Below are 21,521 nucleotides of genomic sequence, written 5' to 3' on the forward strand. Positions count from 1 at the left end.
AAATGGCACTAACATTTAGGATAAAAGCTTGCAATTCACCACTTCCATTTAGTAAAACAAAAAAACCTATTTCAATTTGTTGACCTGCGGGAACTGAAGCTGGCAGGACAGATACTTGCAATTCCTGAGCCCCCAACCCGAAAATTACCCACAACCACCGGCAGCCACATGTCAAGGAAATCCTGGAGCTCTGGGAGCAATCCTATCATCAAATGTTGGTCTTAAGGCTTCAGTGACTCCATTAATTCATTTGGACATTCGCACAGTCACTTGGCAAACAGAAGTCAAATAAAACTTTGCAGTTTCTGCACAGGCACGGGCTCTATCCCACACCTGAGGGAGAGCTGAAACACTTCCTGTTACTGCACATCCTCAAGCCCGAGTCCGAAATTCCTCTTCATACTGACACATGGCCTGTAAACGACTTAACATCTCCACTCCGCTGGCAATCCCATCGACAGTAAGAGTGAAATAACAGCCGCCTGACCTTGCTGGACTTCATAAAGATGGACAAGGAAGGAAACACTGGGGAATGTAAATAAAGGAAGAAATCTAAAGAGTGTAATTGTTTCCAGATAAGAGGTCTGGAAAAAGTTCTATGGCCTGACTAGTTGCCAAACAACATAACTGTGGAATGCCTAAGAAATAGCTCTGATCTGTTTAGCAAAAAATATAATCCAATACACAACAGCAGACAAAGGTTATTAGCGTTCTTGGCTAAAACTGTCAAACTTGTTTGATTTTCAGGAACAAAAAAAACATCTTTACACGGCATGCTCGCTCAAATTCCCAATGACAAAAATGGAAGAACATGGATTCTCCAGTTTATGGCTGTGCCCTTATGAACAGTGCTTCAGGTGGGTAAGAAAATCTTCGAAGTAAGAAACAGTGAAATGTACTGCTGTGCATTTTGCTTTAAATTAAAATTTCCCCTAATGTTCAGATTATTTAAAAACATTTTGTTTTGCCTGCAACATGGGAAAGTCAACAGGAATTCACACAGGCAGAAGATTGCATTACTTCTCTTACCTGACAGCTCCTTGACAATATTTTCAATCACATTGTTACACAGCTTGCATCATTTGCATCCCCTAACAGAATACAGTGTCACCTTGACAAATAATTTAACTTAAAAACAACAGAACCAAGACCATTTGTACAGGATCACAACGAAAAACCGATGTGTGAAGAAAACATCCCTCCGTCACAGAAGTCAGGGGAAACTGAAATATCTCAAGCCCTCTGCACACAACACTCATTGCAGCGGACAGGACTGTGGAAAAGCTGCGATGCATTGGAGAGAAAGGGAGCGATTTGTACTGAGCAATGGCTTCAGAGTGATCCAAGGTAAATGAACCTCTTTCAAAGATGTGCATTAGCTCTCCAGCTTTTCTCCTACATTTGTGTCCTCTTAAACAGCACTGATGAAAGAAGGACACTGCAGTACTGAGCTTTACTAAGACAGTTTTACCTGCACCCCTGTTTACAGAATACACCAAGTTTCCCAAAATTTCTTCTGCCAGATGTTTTTAAGGTCAAGGCAAAGATGTTAATGTAAGCTTCATTTTCCATTATGAAAAGCAAAGTTGAGATTACTAATTAGCTCTATTCACTTTATAAGCAGTTTTGCTATATGGAATTATTTGCTGGTCTTTGGTGTAAAGCTGTGAATATGAATATGAGCTACAAGTTGTCAGAACTGATGAGTTCAGTGCCTACAGTGTTTGGCAAAGTCTTATCCAGTGCTGTATAATATTTATGACTCACTTTTCAAGCCAAGTGTCTGTTACCTATAGCAATGAACATGCCAGCTCACAAATACTGCAACACCTCTCACAAAGCGCTCCTCAACACCTGCACAAGATGTAAAAGGAGGCAGACAGCATTAATGAGAGAGCGCGTTTCACATAATTTCAAGAATAAAATGCTTTTGTGCTCCAGAATCATTAACACCAAGTGGGACAACTGACAAGAAGGTATTACTTCAACATCAAAGAGCAACGGATTATGGCAACATTGTCAATACCTAATTAACCATCAATTACAGGGTGTAACATGTTATACGAGAGGCACCTGCGGTTAGATATTGACAGTTTAGCAGTTGTGACTGATGTTTGAGGTGCTCTGGCCTATTCCTCAGATTATCTCAGAATGTTTGGTGCTGCAGAGCACTGATAAGGTCAATGCATACAAGAAGCACAATACAGTACAAGATGTTTTAAATATGTTCTGCAACTGGTGAACATCTATCAAAAAAGCTATTCCCTATTTACACAGCAGCCCCTGTTTCTGATTTCATCTGGCTTTAAGTGTTTGTAAGCAGACGGTGACAAAACAGTCCATATTTGGGTGTTTCGGTATTTGAATTCTTGAATAATTGCCGGGGGGGGGGGGGAGTGCAAATTTATACAAAATTCCTTAATGAGAATGAGCTGCACATTTGCAATGATCTACCAAGAGAGCTCCCTGAATGCCTGGCTCCACGTGAAGAAAGAAAAGGGGAAAGTGGGTCATTTGTTCTTAATCTGAATACACTTAATAATAATGTCCCTAAAGCCGTTCCCTAAACATTTCAACATTTGGTTTCGTTTACTGGGGGCAAGAATCTGAACATCGGCAATTTTGAGGAAGAAAAAATGAAGCAAGAGAGAGGGAAGTGTGTTCGCTAATATCTGGGCTCCACATGCTTGCTAACTCAGGCTGATTGATGTAGGTGTTTCTAAGGATTGATAAGAGCATGTGAAAGTAAAATCATATTTATAGCAAAAAGATCAAGCAGAGGTTCATTCCAGAATAACAAGTAAACTTTGCTTTTCAGGAAGAAATGGAGCTCAACTTGCTCCCTTGCAACTCCCATGCCGACCCAGCTGTCTGAAGTGACACATTCAAAGCAATGCCAACAACAGATACGAAGAAAATGTGCTCCAGTGGCAAAATCGAGAGATTAGTTTAACATGTCAAAAACGTGTTAAAGCTGACATTCTTAAAACTCAGATATGAACTATTATGAATTTTAAAAAAATCTCACGTTAGTCATATTAAACACTGATTTCTGATTTAGCTTCAGTCCTTCTGCGGATACTGAAAATTGTCTAGATCTATGATAATAGAGGAAAACACAAAGGAAAATGTTAAAAACAGTGTGTAAATTGGAATTTTTCCATTAGCAAAGCGCTAAAATCTCCACAGGAATAAGCAAAGTGTGTACATAATTAGTAAACGAGTTTAGAATTTTCTGAACAGTGTGCTGGCAATAACCAGTACTTGATTTGATTCAGTTACATTTCCTCAGAGATAGAAGGACATGATCAAATGGATGCAAGCTAATGTAGCAAAATGAGTGTTGCATTACAAAACTATATCCTGTTGAAATCCTTTTTCAATACAAGCCATTTTGAATGGGTCAGCACATTAGCAGATGAAATTGTACATTACTATTACCAGTCTTGAGCTAAAAACAAATTCCCCCTTAGATTATGAAGCAACAAACCATTGCACCCCACCCCAAGCCTAGTTGAGAATCGAACAGTCCAGTATCCTTTGAAAGTGTCCAAGACACTGTACAGACCCTGCCAACATGTCCTGGGGAACACTGCTCTATGTGACAATGATCAGATCATGAGCTTGTTTCACTGGCTATGCAAGGAGCTGATTAGCTGGTGCCATTTTCTCCCTGTTAATGATGGAGTGTGACTGTAGCTCTACAACAGACATCTGTTAGTGTGTTGGGATCATGCAGGAAACCTCCCTTTTCACTCACTTCAAACCCATGTCACTCGCACCTTCGGTTGATATAAAAAACTGACAGAACTGACAAACATTTACTGATGCCAAAGCCACAAAGAAACAAACTGTGTATGTAGAGAAAATATTACTGGAAGACAGCAACACAGAACTTTCTAGTTTCATAAACAGCTGTGACATATCTATAAGCCAAAAGTCTGAGATATCAAATTAGAACAAACTGGAAAATTCTCAGGAATCCCTGCACTAATGTGACACCCTGCAAACAAGGGAGCACAGAATACTTGTCCTGTTCAAATCACTCCTGTAACCATCCCGATAAAGACCTTAGACTGCAGCTGCTTCATGCACTGAAGTCCATGTACAAAACTCACCTGAGGTCCAGTTTTTCCCAAATTTCCCAGGTCCCCTGGCTCCCCCTGTAATCAAAATGGCAACATTTATGCTCAGTTTTGCTTCCAATGTTTTGCTTTTAGTTCTTCAATCATATATACTATGGGAGAAATCCCATTTATTGCCTGACTTTACTACATTTGTGGCTTTATAAACTTTGTTTAATCAAACCTCAGCAATCCAACACTCACAGGAGTGTACAGGAAATGCAGCTAAATGAAAACGAGTTGATATGCAGTTCAGATCTTTGAAACATCTCCCCACTGCGTGACTGACGTGCGCCACTGAAGGAGAGGGAGAAGCTTCTAAAGAGAAGCTGCTCTGCAGATTTCTGATGACCACTGAGGATACATGTTACTAGTATCACACACTGAAAACAAGCTGTTTCTACCCAATTCATATAGTGCAGCACAGAAACAGGAGAATTACCAAGCTCTCTGCAGTCTGACTGCGAAACAAAAGCTACAATAGAGAAAAATTAGCAGGACAGAACACACTCCTACCTTCAAGCCTTCTTGTCCAGCCTCCCCAATATACCCTTTCCTTCCTGGTCTTCCCTAGCAGACAGAAGATAGTTACTGAGGATGCAGGAGACAGGCAACACAAGAGGCTGTTTATCTTAGTTAGACAATGCAGAGTAAGATGGGTAAGATGACCTGAGAAGGAGCTCATTGAGCTGGAAAAGGAGTACAATTTATGTAGTGCACATAACTGGAAAGAAAAAACAACCACTTATTTAGACAGATAACACCTTTCATCAATACTAATTAAAATAATTACATTAAGCAAGTGTTCAGAATAAATCTCTCAGACTTTCATTATACTTACAATAGGCCCTGGTCCCCCTGGTGGCCCAAGAGGGCCTTCATCACCCTGGAAACACATAAGAGTATTTTAGAGCCTTAAATCACACAGCCTTTGCTCTGCTGATACTGTGATTAGTCTCGTGGTGCCTCACTGGCCTATAGATAATGGCTTTAGCATCAGTTTTCATTGTGCAAATTAATGCATCTTGTTTAGGGGGAATAAATCACAGCATGTGTTCTGCATTCCTTATGAAATACAATGTTTTACTTGTACAAGCCTGGTTCACAGTCCCAGAGAGCTGAGGGTAGGTGTTAATATAACTGCAGGGATGGACGTGGTACCTTGATAGTTACATTAGGAACATATTACACAAGATTGCTGCTGACTGACTAAGCTTTCATCAGAGAAAGGGCAGCCTGTATTGAAGAATGAAGACCCACCAACACTATTTTCCTGAGCCTCAGCATATTCTGACACAATGCGTCTCTGTCTGAACTTTTTTCTCTGTGCCTGGGAGGAACATTGAGCTCCAGGCAGTGGGATTTTAGAGCTGAAAGGTGCCAAGACACATTTCTCAACATTAGTATCATGGAAAGGTTTGTGTTTGAACTAGTAAGGTTTTTGCTCTTATTCATGATCAATCAAATTCTGTCACCAAGCCTCTATTTGTATTTGTTACCAGTGGTTATAATAGCAGCCAACAAAATGCCAGACTGAAGTGAACTGCCATATACTGCACTGTATATACAGTATGTTAATGTGAAGAAAATGTTTTTCAGCAATTTCAATTTGTACACTTTTTCACATGATATCCTGAACTCACACACAAACACTGCAACACTCCCTCCTGGAGGAACTCACAAGGCATGCTAACCTTGGACCACTGGTGACTCTATACTGATCAATTGGTTCTACAGAGCCCTTGGAAAAACTTGGCATAATTATGTCCTCTTTGACGAACAAAGGCATTTTGTTAAGAGTGCAATTTCACATGCCTTCCTGTGAAGTGAGCCCTCACCTCAGTTCCTTTCGGCCCGGGAGGCCCCACTGGTCCTCTGACACCTTGAGTCCCCTGAAGCATCAGAAACAGAGCACCAGTTTCATACGGATCAGCCATTTCTACCAGAAACCGCGCATGGGGAGACATTCAGTACAGACAGCGGGCAGGGACTCAGGCTGCTCTCTTGAGAAAATGAAAACACATTAACCTCCAGAGAGACTGAACATGCCCACTCTGCAGCAATGCTCCAGCAGCGGGAACAGGCTGCACCAGGACTGGAGCATGATGGCTCTTTCATAATTATAAGACAGCCAAATCGATAGGACAGCCAAAAGCTGTCATGATGTAGTGACAGTATTAGACACCCGGTATTACAGTATAAGAGATATCAGTTTCATCTACTGAAATGTGCTCTTGTGTACCTGAGTACAAAAGGCAGCCAATTACGTAAAAACAAAACATAAAACTAAAAATTAAAGAAATACAGTCTCTTCAGATCTTTAGAAACATTTTATACAGTGAAATTCAATATTGTTAATGTACAGTAAGTCATCTGAAACATATTTGACAGTCATAAAAAGTGGATATATAACTAGCAGAATCATAAAATTATATGAAGAATATTTACTGACAAAAACATAAATTGTGCTACTTTGTCTACTACAAGCCTATGAGCCAAAACTTCCTCATTCAAACACAGGGAATCGATTACATTGGAAGCTGTAAACATATAAATACAAACTGCTCAGAAAAAGTCGAACAGCTGCATTCCATTAAAGACAGATATTTACAAACTGGACATACAGTATTTCACTATGTGAAGAAATGTCCATTTCCATTTCTTCAGCACTAGTGGACAGACAGTGACATCTATCTACCTTTGGACCAGGTGGGCCATTTGGACCTGGAGCACCAATATCTCCTGGAAAACCCTGAAATAAATAAAAGGAATTTCAGTCCTTGACAAACTACATTTACACTGTAGTATAAGTTTATGCCTTTCAGGTTTAATTTCGTTTGCTGAATGGAGTGTCTCCGTTTTTCTGATTCATTTCATTGGCACAGGAGACACTGCAGGCTTACAGCCTAAATGGAAGCATAATCCACTCCTTTCAAAATACTTTTTCTACTTGACAATTCTGAAAACACGAAACCCAGAACTAAAGCGGAACGAACACAAAACCAGCACAAAACCCAAACCAGCATGAGCCACTGACCATGTCTGCAGGTGTTTCCTGAGCCTCTCAGGTTGGTAAGTCTACTCCCATAGCTGATTTTCAAACACTGGTGTTTGTTTCAGCTCCAGCAGTAGATAATGAGCTATAAAGCAGTGGGGCTGTGGTTTAATATGGTGAATCATCATTTTTTTCTGCGCATGTAACTATTTTACAGGTGCTATTAAAATATATGAAGAGGGTGATCTGCGCCAAAGAAAATCCAGATCGAGTTCTTTTATTTTCCCCAGCAGGAAAAACACAATGTCACCCATGGAGCTGGAGCTGGTGAGTGAACTGCAGAAAGACATGCCTGCTGTACTTACGGAACTGAAACCTATATCCTAATATCCTACTACAGGAAGGAACAGCTGCCAAGAAACCGCTGCAGCATGAAACTACATTGGCTTTTTTACATTACAGAATGGTCAGATTACAAAAGTATTTTTTCACAGGGTCCTGGGTTCGATCACGGTCTGTGGTCTGCACATTGTGCCTGTGTCTGCATGGGTTTTCTCCAGGTGGTCTGGTTTCCTCTCACAGACCGGAGACATGCTGCCAGCTGATGTGGTGTCTGCAATGTGCGGACTGGATGCCTGTGATGGACTGGGCCCTGTTGTGCCCAGGGCTGGCCAGGTCAGGTTCACTGCAGATTACACAGTTGCATTTTCTAATATTTGAACAAGTAATAGGTTTATTCCATGCTGAAAAGAGAGAAAACACAACGTTTCGGCTATTACTTGTTCCTTTTGCAGACTACGCATGCTGACGCAGCTACCCACCTGAACTACTTTTCTAATATTCATCCATCCGCAATACAGGCCAATTTCCACTAGGTGGCACCTTCTTGAGAAACACTGAGCTTAGAGGTTTAGAACTAGAGTCCTGAGGGACATTTTCCATTAAGCTTTTAAAGCTTCGCTGTTCTTTAAGAATAGGAGAATCCCAAATGCATCTGATTTCAAACAGATGGCAACACATACACATAGTTCACACATTTCAAATCTATAATCTATAAATCACAGAGGAGGAGCGGTGGCACTGTGGATAAGGATCTATGCCTATGGCTGGAAGGTTGCTGGTTCAAATCCTGCGATTGGCGGAGGAATCCTACTCCATTGGGCCCCTGAGCAAAGCCCTTAACCCCTGCTGCTCCAGGGGTGGCGTATAAATGGCTGACCCTGCGCTCTAACCCCAAGCTTCTCTCTGTCTGTGTGTCTCATGGAGAGCAAGCTGGGTATGGGAAAAGACAAATTCCTAATGCAAGAAATTGTATAGGGCTAATAAAGTGACCTTATTGTATAATGTATCCTAATGGATTTCAAATGCCATTTTTAAAAATGGTGTTATGTGAGAAAAGAACAACAGTTATGTTACTCCTTTAGCATAAAAATCAGCTGCAGATATGGTGTCGCATGTATACATTTGCTTTCCACAGACTCAGCTTTTGCAGAGTTATTTTGTTAAAACAACACGAGGAGATCTGAAGTCAGGAGAACTAAAGCAATACAGATGTTAAGAAGGAGAAAATGATTAATGGGGACCAGGAAGATCCTTTAAGGAATTCTGGGACTGAAACCCATTAATGAGAGGAAGTTGTACAGTAAGCCGATTTTAACCTTGGGGGATGTCTGTCCTTTTTAAACTTGGACATTTTACAACATTTCTGAGACTAAAGGCTGCACTCATTAAAACATGTATTGTGTTGGATTTATACTCAGCCTTTACAAATGGGATCACCAGTGTGACTTAACAACTTAAACACCTGGTCAAGCCAAAGTCAGGCCTGTGGAGGAATGTAAGGTACTATTGGAATGGCAGAGGGCTGTGACAGCTCTCCGAATGAGGACAAAAAGAAAGCAATAAAATAAATATAAATAATACAAAATAAACTCCTTAACTTGGACTTTAACCTTTAACCTGAGACAGCACACATTTCAAATATTACCTCTCTTTGAAATACTCTACCACTTATTCACTTTGGAATGACTTTTAAACATTGAAATGTGCCAGATTATTAGTAGGCTATTTTCTCTGAAGTTGTTTGGCGGAAGAAGGATTGTTATGCATGTTAAGAGGAATGTGATATGTTTATATTTTCCAAATAAAACTCAAAGATCTATTCTGTTCTGATCTATAAAGTTCTCACTGCATGGGTGACTGTACATGGAAGGGAATCAGAAGGTTCTCGCCGGTCTGCAGAAGATCTGCCAGCACGTGGGATACAGATTTACCGGAGCAGGCAGACTGTGCCTGCTGAGGTTTTCAAACACCAAATTTAGAGACATAATAAAAAAAGAACTGCAGGGCTCTCGCGTGATTCGATCTGTTTAAATCTGTGTTAGGAGAGCCCTGCTGCCGCCACACTGTACACAGTGACCAGCGTTTCACTGACAGCCATGTCGTTTTCATCTCTCTAAACAGTTGCTGTTAAAATTCCTTTTTTCTGTGTATCACCACCTGCAGCTCCCAGTCCATATTGTCTCCCATTTTTTCTTGCAACAGGAGCTTACTGAGGTACCAGTCACCCTATTCGCCTGACCGTGAGACAGCTGTTTCACTTGAGAATGTTTCACATCACCACCTGGTGGACACTTCTAGACTTTTTGCAAGGAGCTGCTCTTGACAAATGAAAAGTTCTTATTGAAATAACAAGAAATATTTATTTTCTTATATGTAAGAAATACATACTTTTCTTAATTATATTTAAGAAATAAACACTTCAGCATAGTTACAAAAGCTGAAGAAAGACTGTACACTCATTGGTGAGATATTGCACATTTAAATGCGCTGCTATAACTTTTTTAAAGTAACAGTTTATCTCTCCAGTCCGAAATTCCAATTCTCAGATATTAAAGACTCTAAAACATCCAGAACACTGGAAGACATTTCTCCATTTAAGCTAAATGTCCCAGTTCCAAACTGGCTATTTTCTCTGTAATTTTCTACGTATAGAAACAAGGGGTATTGTTACAAATACTAAATGTGATCTAATTAAAGGAACTTTTTCAACCCAGTTAATCAAGCACTGCAACTATTAAACCTACTCATCTGAAATGACTGTGATCACAGTGATGCACAATCACAAGAAAGGTTTCCCAGTCATCCGCTTAGCCCCATTCTCTATACCCCAGTATGAGAATAAGAAGTATGAGAAGAAGGACTGATTAAACTTTCAGGTAACAGTTTCAAACAGTTACTTTCACAGAACACTGAGTTAAATCAGGTTCCAAATACTCTGAGAAAGCATCTTCAGAGCGGCTGTAATGCCGATGACAGGAAACAAAGGGTTAAGTCAGCACTAACACCGATTCATAAAGAGTCTGCTCTGTCCTTACCTCTGGGCCTGGAGGACCTGGGGACCCCTGGGGGCCCGGCTCGCCCATTTTCCCCTTTTGGTAAAGAAAGGAAACGGAAGAACATGTAAGCGACAAGCGTGGCTCAAAGCATTGCCCATTACCCTCTCACGACACGAAGTCCTCCCAACAGACTGGGGCTTTTCCACACACACTGTGAATCGCAGCGCTGCAGGAATGACATTGCGCTCATCCTCAGCCTCAGAAACAAAACCAGTGCCCATGTGACACGGGGACAGTATACCAAGGAGAGCGAGCCACTGGGCTCCAGCGACAGCTTGTCTATTTGAGTCCCCTGCACGGCCACTGCTGTTGTACCTTGATTGAGGTCCTTTACCCCAGTTCTCCCAGTTGTACAAGCAGGGCCCAGCATTGCTAGGGGGTCACCCCTGTGATGGATTGGCCTCCCGTCTTGGGGGTAGGGACACACTCTCACTGGCCCTCTGAGGCTCTAATTTGGACGTTATGTTTTTCATACTGATTCAGCAGCTAACAACCTTATTAGAATGTACATGCAAAGTTCTCAGGATCAGGATGTCATTATCTTCATGCTCCGACATGAAGTACGTGAAGACCTGAGTACAAACGAGGAGGCAGAGAATGTAGGGGTGAAAACTGGAAGAACACATGAAGCTTTGCAGGTGTCTGCCAGCTAAGAGAGCATCTGGCTGTGATCCCAGGATCACAATAAGCCTGATGAAAACCCTCTCTTGTTTGTAGCCTCTTGTTCTAACATACCTGTACGCTTACAGTTTTTTGAGTGTCATATACATCTGCTACACCTCCTAGACAGCATTATAGAGAAACCCAGAATTTGATACATCACCAGATACCAGATACATCACTGGCATAACAGGGGTGGGTTTAGTGAAAAACAATTCCTACAAGTCCCTCAGAGAGACCCAGCGTGCTGCATTGCAGCCCTGCAGTGTTAAACCCTGCTGCCACTGTGCCAGTGCTGTCTGCAGTCCCAGAACTAACAGGTGGTCTGTCCACCAGAGCAGTACGACGCTGCAGATCTCAACATGTGCCTTCCAGCGTCACAGAGGAGCATGACAGCAAGTCAATGAAAACGTGACCCGTACCGGCGGTCCCAGCTTCCCTCGAGGTCCCGGTGGTCCCGGCAAGCCCGCTGCACCCTGTGGAGATGCAGGACAGTGTCAGCTCTGAGTCTGCAGAGACACAACGTGATCTCTCACCGGGTCGACGCTTGTTGAGTCTGGAGCACTAAGCCAGGCTCTGCTGGACCTGTGGCTTGTCAGAAGCCTCGTCCGCAAGGCAACACCTTTCCTTTCTTCCTTCCTGCTGCAAGTCGGCCTCACAGCACAACTCAAGAACCAGAGCATCACATCGCTGAATAAAGACCAGGGGACCGACTGACAACGGACATCAGCTCAGTGTCTTTGTCATAGGCATAAGTGCAATAAAATGCTTACTTGCATGTATGCTCTGATACAAAGGCTTGAAGGAAACACCAAAACAAACACAGAACAGCAGTAACAGCAACAGCACAGATAAATAACACACAACTTTAATACGTCAGCACAAGAAGTGTGCAAAAAAACCCATCAGTGTGAGTCAGTGGTAGAGGTGACGTCTTGTCCGTCGCATTCTATGGCATTTCTTAAACGAACACTTTTTAATTATGTCTTCACTAAGGAAGGATGTTGTTTCATAATTCATCTGCCTGATCAGGAATGGAGGATTATGAGGAACAAGATTTAAATATCTTAAATAAATCAGCCACCTTGATAAAATTAATTATTTATATCTTCATTTATAAACTTCAAGACACAAGAGGAACATTTCCATTTCTAGACAGATAGATATTAACATTATGACTTGACACTTGAGCCAAGGCCTATCCAGTCCTCTGCTGGAAGGCCAGTGTGGGTTTTCACTCCAGCTCAGCTCTTAATGAGCTACACCTGCTGGTGACTGGGTGAACTGGTCCAATTTAACAGCTGCTCCCAGCTGTTGATGTCCGGTTACGTTGAAGAGACCTAGAAAACTTGCAGACACACTGTCCCTCCAGGACCAGGACTAGACACCCCTGCACAGTTTTAAGGGCACAATAAGTGACATGAGAAAAAGTCCTACCTTATCTCCAGGGTAACCATACTCTCCCGGTTCACCCATTAATCCAGGTTCCCCCTAGATTACACAGCATTACAGGGAGACATATAATAGAGACAAGACACAGCTTATCATTAACACCCTGCCAACATCAGCATCACCCTTCTCCACACTGTGATGGGACCTCTGCTGGGAGATTAGGATAGCACAAGCCGAATACAAACTCCTCTGGCAGAAGACAACTGGACAGGAAGTTCGCATCAAGAAGAAAGAAATCTAAATCATTACAGCCAAAATCAGGGGACTTTACTTTTAGAAAAGAATGAAAAACCATCCACTAGAGCTGGAACATGTGTAATCAGCCACCCTAACTCCTTCTTCACTTCAACTAAAATTCATATATATTGTATATATGAGGTTCTCTTTTCCTCAAGAGAAACCAGATTCAGAATGCTATCCGGTGATGAACCTCTGACATAACCGTAAATCACACCTCTGTCTTCACTCCCCTTTGCAGAAGAGGCACTGGTGTCCTGTTAACAGTTTGCTGCACTTTAACGTGCAGACCTGAGAAGAGTGCTCAAAACCTTGTCATCAGGCTCCGGATCAGTGTGGACAAGGACAGACGCACCACACCTTAAAACGGGAATTAAAACGGAGGACTTTTGGATGGTTTTTTATGCAAAATATCAGCCACTGCCTGTGTTCACTGTAGACTTAGTGCCACTGCGTTGAAAAATGTCAAACCCAACCCCTCCAGATTAGACTTCCTGGTACAGGAGGTCAGTCATAGACATTTACAGAACCTGTGAATAAGGGCTTGACTTCATCACCTTTGGAGTGAACAGATTCCTCCCCCAGACCTCCACCCACCCCCACCCTCCAGACTGGCATAGTCACTGGATTAATAGAAATATGTAGATCACCTTATCACCTTTCAATCCAGGCTGCCCCACGCGTCCGGCCAGGCCCTGTCATAGGAAGAACACGCAGTCTTGAGGGCACGGGAGCGCAGGCGGGAAAAGGAGGTAAATGGCGCTGGCCTGTGAGCTCACCCTACCTGAGGTCCCACCACACCCGTCGGCCCGCGAGGCCCTTCCAGTCCCAAGTCACCCTGCAGGGAGCAAGGGGGCAGAGTCAGAGGAAGGGCAGCGTACGGACCGGTAACCAGACGCGAGAGCAGTGCGCTGGTCAGCCACTGCTTCTGCTTCACTCTGCAGGGGGCTGCAGATACAGCTCTCCCCCGAGATCTCCTCTTCAAGGCCTTCGGGGAGCACAAGACAGCTGCTCTCCAGCACCCCTCACAGTCACATCTAGGGCCGGTTTTCTCTCTGGACAGTAAGAGCTGTAGGAAGTTCGTTATCAGTGCCTTGCTCCTGCCTGGAATATGCACCTGACCTCTTGTCTTATTTTGACAGCTCTGCCAAGTGCTAAATGATTTAGAAAGAATATAAAACATACTTTTCAGGTCTGGAAAAAATAGTGGGCTCTACATGGCTAAAATGTGGTGTAAGATGGAGGAAGCATATGATATACAGCTGTCTGCCCTGAAACATCAAGTCCAAGACGACACTAAAAATAAAAACTTTTGGGAAAAAAAAACCTACACGTTCTTTAACATGAGAACACACAAAACCAAAGTCACCCATCTTAAAACTATCAAAGAACCCAGCAGAGGACTTATAAATCTTGATACACATTGTCAGATTTGTTTTATTAGTTAATAACTAAACCTCTTTGCCTATAAAGCTCAGATGATTTATGAAGTATGACTAATGGTTAGAAATCTCAAAGCTGACAGCTGAACTGGCTGAACGTGTTCCGCAATAACATTTTCTTCATAAAACCCAATCAGATTATTCTAAAACGTTTTAGCAAGTAGTGTTTAATAGTTTTCCTATTTCATGGGCTAAGATTGTGACAATATAGCTTAATAACAAGCTGAGTCTAAAAAGACTGAGCAGCAGTTAACAAAATATGCGTGAGACATTTTAACCTTTAGAAATCCTTTAGGTTTCACAAAATGCCCTCACTTTAATCAAGAAAACAAATTCCTATAGGTGAATAGGACATGAAAACAAAAAAATAAAAATAAGAAAATAAGACATAATAAGAAAATAGATAAAAATAAAATAAATAGAAGACAAAATATAATATAATATAAGAAAATAAATAAATCGTGAAAATACATTTTCCACACTATGCAGAGTGGTCCCTTTGTATTACTGATACCAAATTACAACCTCCCTTGATGGTACTGCAAAATAAATTTCCTACAGCCTACTATTGGATACTCTCCAGCACATACACTGTATAACAATGTGTACTCCCCAGGAGATATCCTGGATACTACTGTATACTGCTGTTTGCTCCCCAGGAGTATTCTACTAGAGAGATATCCCAGGGAGATATACTATAGTACTAGTGGATACTCCCCAGGAGATATACTGCACAGTACTGTATACTCCCTAGGAGATTTAGTGTATAATACTGGATGCTACTGTATACTACTGGATACTCCCCAGGAAGTACACTGTATACTACTGTATAATACTGGATACTCCCCAGGAGGTATACTGTATACTACTGTATAATACTGGGTACTCCCCAGGAGACATACTGTATACTACTGTATAATCCCCAGGAGGTGTACTATGGTTCAGCATGATGAAATATAAAGCAATCAGCTGTCTTTTAGCAAGTACTGCCAGAATCCTTCATACTCTACATTATCCTGAGATCCTACATTATCACTGCTGAGCATGACAACCCTATCATTAACTCATGTAAAGAGTTCTGCTCCGATTCTGAAATGGAGCTTTACCATCTGTAAATACACATTCAGCGTATTTAAAGTGTGTTGAAAGGCAGAGGGACAGAGACATAAATTCATGTTTTTAAGCCTCAGATCAATTAGCTACCAGAAACTGGAAGAGCTGGAGGGATAGAATAGCGGCCTCCTGTCTGCTGCCTTTCTCATGTTCTGTCTCTGCAGCTACTTTTGTGTCAATAAGATCGGATTTAGTTACTCCAGTTAGGAAAATCTGAGCAATTTGTCTGGAGGCTATTTGGAAATCACAGAAGGTCCCCATGGAAACAGGACCTGAACTTCACTGTTGTCTGGATAAATCAAAGGTGCAGGTTGCAGTAAACCCTGTGCTGCCATTCACAGTTTACATCACCATCTTGCCAGGCTGCTCCCGGAAAGCAGAGACATGTCAGCCTCTTAACGGCTGACTGTTTTGTTGATGTGGACAGGTAGATGTCATGCTATACTCTGCTCTGAGATCAAAGTAAGTGTCTGTCAAGCACTTCATGTCAAAAGCCATGATCTACTGTATATTGTGACTGACAATGCATTTTACTGCATGACATTGAAGATGTTTTACCTAGAAGATAGGCAACCCCGTGACAAGCTGTGACTCCAAATGATTCTGATACGTTTATGAAAAACAGTGATTTGAAAGCGGGCTTATCAAATAGTAATTACAGCCATTGCAGTATACTGTAAGTGCTGCTCAAGAATTCCAATACTGACTTAAACATGTCTCTAGACTGACATGGAGTGTAACATGTGTTTTCCATCGCCTTCCTGGCAGCACCAGCTATTCAGTTTCAACTCCACAGCCACTTAGGAGAACAAATCTGATGTTTGTCTGAAAATCACACGCTCAACACAAACTGGTATTTCACTGCATCTTCCAGGAGAACATACAGTGCCTTGCAAGAGTATTCAGACCCTGAATGGAGTCTCATTCTGTGAAATTACAAAATTATGCACACAAGTTTTTAAACTGATGTTTTTAAAGATTTGATCAAAACCTCATGTTCAAACTGAAGACTAAAGGCTAGAATAAGTAACAGTAAATGTGAGCAAAAACGGAAGTATCTTGATCACATAATTATTCAGACCCGTGAACTCAAATATTCGGTGGAAACACCTTTGGTAGCAATTTCTTTTCAGGTCTCGACCAACGTTTCACACTGGCCTGGTGCAATTTTTACTCCTTCTTCCTTGCAGATTCCCCTTATGCCGTTTTTGTTTTTTCGTTTGAATGTGTCGAGTAGGTTTTGTATAGAACAAATATTGATACTTCAAAGTGTCATGACTGTAAGCATTAAAGCAACAAAACGAGGAAACCTTTCAAAGGTCTGAATATTTTAATAAGGCACTGTTTTAAAGTTTTAAAGAGCTACGATAAACGGAGTAATGGTTTGTATATATGGCTGATGCTTTTGCTTTCTTTTATTTAAAATAAGATTATAATCATGTAAGACCATTATAGAGACAGAGAAGAAACAGAAACAACACGATGAATAAGATGGAAGTGAATCATCTCTCCTGCAGAAAAGCTCTTGTCTACCTTGCAGTTCCCTGTGTGGCTGCAGGCAGTGAGCTGATTATAAAGAGAGAACATTTTCCTGCTCTAGAAGCTCATCTCCCACACCTGCAGTCATTGAGGCCCAAGGAAAACCGACCAGCCTGATGGAGCTGTGTGTGAGATCCCCTCATTACTGTACCTCTAGCCTTGTCTGCAGTACATGTTCTCGCATGAGCTGTGCTGAAAGCTGGGCTTTTCTAAGCCAGAGTGACTTACTGGGGAATTCCTAGAAAGCTGAGTGTAGAGACTCCATAAAATGGATCAGATTGGGAACTGCTACGTTTGAATGAACATCTATTAAGCAGTTGTTTTGCTTTTAATGTCTTACTACATGTATTCTTCACAGAGGTTTTTACAATTTCTTTCTTTAATGGTTTTAGCAGAGGGTAAGTCTACCATTAACCAAGCAAGTGTCACTTTCCTTGCCTACTGGTTATTTCAGGAATTCCTCTCTTAATAACATTTAGTTTGTAGTTTGTAGCCTTGCAGACCTACCCCTGTTCTTGAATGATGATGCTATACTGAAATAATTTCATTTCAAAATCGAACATTTCGAAATATATTAAATGTTTAATATATTTTGCATATTACCAGACCGCCTCACCCCACCAACTGGAATTAAACACCAGTGAATGGTGAATTAATCTGTGCATTCCTGCTAGAAATTCAAACTTGCATGACTGAATTTCAGTTGTATATGTACTGACACTGCTGTCCCCTTTCCAGGAATCATCACATTATTTAAGTCAATTCCAGCTGCTACTACAATGTTGCTGCTGACAAGGACATCAGCCAAATCACAGAACAAAAACACAGAAATACTGTTACCACAAGTCTGAGAGTAGGAGGAAATAGCCGGTACTGGTACAGTAACAGCTTTTAGCTTATTTTATAAGCCACCCTAAACAGATTCATAGTCTCTCTCAGCTCCAATTGCATAAGGTGTAAAACACACAAGATGACTTTGCAAAGATGATTCAATTATTTCTGCTGAGCTCTTCATCCTGCTGTGTGAGAGCTCTCCTGTCTGCTTACGTCATGTCATGCAAATGTTTCAGCTTCAAATGCTATTTTTCTCACAGCGTGCTGTGTTTACAAAAGTGGAAATTTCAAATGAACAAGCTGCATAAACTGTTTAATTTCATATTCATATTCATCATACATGTCAAACCCAAGATCTTCCATCCTCCTGTGGCTAATAAACCGCTGATGCACAAGAACCGTCAGGTACATGTACTGTATCTGTGGAGCCTGAGTGGTCTGTCGTGATTCAGGAAGTAAAACCACGTAAACTCGAAGTAAAGCAGCTTCTCGTTAAGCCACAGCAAGGTCTTGGGAAACCATCAGTGCTTCTGTCACCAGGGATCTCTTTATTTTCATGCAGGTTTCACACGGCGACACCAAGTGTACATTAGGTGTAACACTGCTTTTCTGTGTTTATTCTGCAGTAACGGGCTGTGGTTCAGTAGACTCCACATACAGTGAGGAAACAGTTGTTGGGTGTTGAGCAGAGGCCTGAAGCCTTATAACCAGGTTTCAGAGAAGGACAATGTTTTGGGATATTTTTTGTTCTCTTTAATGTCTCTGGCCTTGAGCATCACCTGAACAGTGTCCAAGCCTTAAATGTGTTTGCAAAGTTCTGGAAACCCATGCTAAGGAATGGTTTTCACTAACATTAAAGTACCACAGCTCGCTCAAATAAAATACAGCATGAATTTCCTCTACTGTTAAATACGGAGCAGATTCAGTTTCGAGTAGGAAATGCCTATAGAACTGCAGCCAAATCACTATTGTAGAAGTACAGTAGCTGCTAAATCACAATTCAGCTTTTCAGCAACAATCTACGGGTGTACACAGCTAAATTAATTGAAAATAATCAAATTCTTTGAAAGTCTCTGTAACACCCCAGGTCTTTGGGCCTTTCTCAAAACCTTCACTGCATCATTTGAAAGGCAAAATGAGGGAGTGAGTGTATAGATGGGTTTTTGGAAATTCAGAGATGACAGAAGGCAGGATCCCTCAGAGAAAAACCGGCAGTCCACTTCCAGCTGCAGGACAGAGGTCACGGATCAGCTCCTGTGTTGTTCTGTCTGGCCTAGATACAAGACGAGGCAGAGGGGCAGAAGGACTTCAGAGTACTCACCCTCAGCCCAGGAAAGCCCGCACTTCCAGCTGCACCCGCAGGTCCCTGAGAAACACACACACACCAGTTACAGAGTGTGCCAGTGTGCCGTGCACACACTGAACGCCACATCTGGGAAAGCTGCACACCACTCACAAGTTCTGTCTGTCGTTCTTACATGCACCCATCTCCTCACAGCTCCTTTGAAAATTGCAATATGGCTTTTAGGCTATAATAAACAAACCCAGCGTGATTGCAATCATGTTTTTGTTTACTCTCTTCTGTTGTTGTTTATTGTTCTATGAGAAAAAAAAAGCTTAAAAAAGAACAAGCAAAACGAGGCAATTATTTCGCTACTAAAATTAGAATTTTAGAATTCAAACTTTCGTCTTAATAGTGCTGATGTTTTCACTATTGGATTATTGCATCCTTCTGATTATGAACATACTGAAAAATTGAATTTTAAAAAATCTAAGCTAAATGCAACTTGCTCCTTTAAAAAAAAAAACACCCAGCTACAGGCTAGCACCAGCACAGCACCCATGGGCACACAGAGAGCGTTGGTGAGCTCAGAGTGGTCATCAAGAACAACGCTGCTCACGTTGATGATATTCCTGTCATCCGGTGTTGCATTCCAGTAGCCACAAAATACTAACACATGTTCAAAAAGAGATATAAGAGTGTACGCGATTACTAAATATCTGCACAAAAAGAGTCCTATTAGCATTCAAACAAAAATGCGTGACACTTACTTCACTCCCATCCGGACCTGGGGGTCCTCTCTCGCCGACATCACCAACGACACCCTGAAAAGCAGAACTCTTTCATTAGTCCCACATCCCTCATCTTCTCTCTGTACTGGGCCCGTGATGGAGCCCCACTTCTGGCACATCTGGACAGGTGCTCTGCAGCTGGAGTACATGGGGGCTGTATTTTACCCACCGCACTCCAGAACACCCTGCTGTGCAAATGGGCCTCCTGGTCATTATTGCAAATGAGATAAATGTCTTTAATAGAAAGAAAAGTTGTTTGAATCAATCTGTTCTTCTATTTTTTTTTTCTTTTGGTAGCACATATTCTGTCACAGACAGAAGATAATCAGAATCTTTCAAAGAACAAATCTCTATAAATGTCTGCCCTCCAGTGGCTACTTAAAGTAACTCGGGGTTATTTATGGTAAAATCAAATATCATTCCAGACTCCAACATCCCAGAATGTTTTGCCGTTTACAGTTGTCAGTGTGTGTTAGTGTTCGCTCTGGTGTCACACAGGTAACAACTCACCTGTCTGCCTTTGGGTCCTTTCTTTCCGATTGGGCCAGGAACTCCCTGTGGAAACAAGGATAAAAGTTTCATCTTCAGCTAAAACACATATCACATGTTATCAGGCCAGAACTCTGCAACTGCCACAGCAGAAAGAAATTTAGTCCTGGTTCAAATACCTTCCTGGTTGAATAACATCCACTAATTATGTCACTAGCCAGCAAATGAATCCCACCTGTATTTTTCCATCATTTTATTTTAACCAAATAAGACCTTTTTTGTAGTGAAAGTTCATTTCTTATGTGTTTTCTCCCAAGCTGTCTATCCTGTCCTATCATAACAACAACAGTGCTACTGGCATTATCAGGACAAGGAGAAACTACCTATCAACAGAACTATAGAGACCACGGAGGCACATCTAAAACAATTTCTCTAAGAACAAATACAGTTGTGCGTTTGGAACCATTTCCTGTGTGCTTGATAAACAAGTGTCAGTGTCTCTCCGTGTCAGGTGTGTGTGTGCAGTGTGCAGTGCTGTCTCTCCGTGTCAGGTGTGTGTGTGTGCAGTGTGCAGTGCTGTCTCTCCGTGTCAGGTGTGTGTGTGTGCAGTGTGCAGTGCTGTCTCTCGGTGTCAGGTGTGTGTGTGTGCAGTGTGCAGTGCTGTCTCTCCGTGTCAGGTGTGTGTGTGTGCAGTGTGCAGTGCTGTCTCTCGGTGTCAGGTGTGTGTGTGCAGTGTGCAGTGCTGTCTCTCGGTGTCAGGTGTGTGTGTGTGCAGTGTGCAGTGCTGTCTCTCCGTGTCAGGTGTGTGTGTGTGCAGTGTGCAGTGCTGTCTCTCCGTGTCAGGTGTGTGTGTGCAGTGTGCAGTGCTGTCCCTCCATGTCAGGTGTGTGTGTGCAGTGTGCAGTGCTGTCTCTCGGTGTCAGGTGTGTGTGTGTGCAGTGTGCAGTGCTGTCTCTCCGTGTCAGGTGTGTGTGTGCAGTGTGCAGTGCTGTCTCTCCGTGTCAGGTGTGTGTGTGCAGTGTGCAGTGCTGTCTCTCCGTGTCAGGTGTGTGTGTGTGCAGTGTGCAGTGCTGTCTCTCCGTGTCAGGTGTGTGTGTGCAGTGTGCAGTGCTGTCTCTCCGTGTCAGGTGTGTGTGTGCAGTGTGCAGTGCTGTTTCTCCGTGTC

General features: G+C 42.1%; 1 protein-coding gene across 1 annotated transcript in view; it reads right to left on the reverse strand.

Moving 5' to 3' along the window:
• The window catches only part of col24a1 (collagen type XXIV alpha 1), a 105,218-nt gene that overhangs the window by 42,518 nt on the left and 41,179 nt on the right, over positions 1-21,521 (reverse strand). The window contains exons 12-24 of the mRNA XM_088597661.1: positions 20,378-20,422; positions 19,847-19,900; positions 19,116-19,160; positions 13,651-13,704; positions 13,517-13,561; positions 12,615-12,668; positions 11,600-11,653; positions 10,497-10,550; positions 6,823-6,876; positions 5,963-6,016; positions 4,966-5,010; positions 4,641-4,694; positions 4,119-4,163 (exon numbers count right to left, since the gene is read on the reverse strand). Coding sequence (XP_088453787.1) covers positions 4,119-4,163; positions 4,641-4,694; positions 4,966-5,010; positions 5,963-6,016; positions 6,823-6,876; positions 10,497-10,550; positions 11,600-11,653; positions 12,615-12,668; positions 13,517-13,561; positions 13,651-13,704; positions 19,116-19,160; positions 19,847-19,900; positions 20,378-20,422 — 657 coding nt within the window. The remainder of the gene's footprint in view (positions 1-4,118; positions 4,164-4,640; positions 4,695-4,965; positions 5,011-5,962; positions 6,017-6,822; positions 6,877-10,496; positions 10,551-11,599; positions 11,654-12,614; positions 12,669-13,516; positions 13,562-13,650; positions 13,705-19,115; positions 19,161-19,846; positions 19,901-20,377; positions 20,423-21,521) is intronic.

The sequence above is a fragment of the Lepisosteus platostomus genome, chromosome 11 (genome assembly GCF_059453375.1).
Source record: "Lepisosteus platostomus isolate fLepPlt1 chromosome 11, fLepPlt1.hap1, whole genome shotgun sequence".
NCBI classification, from domain to species: Eukaryota; Metazoa; Chordata; class Actinopteri; order Semionotiformes; family Lepisosteidae; genus Lepisosteus; species Lepisosteus platostomus.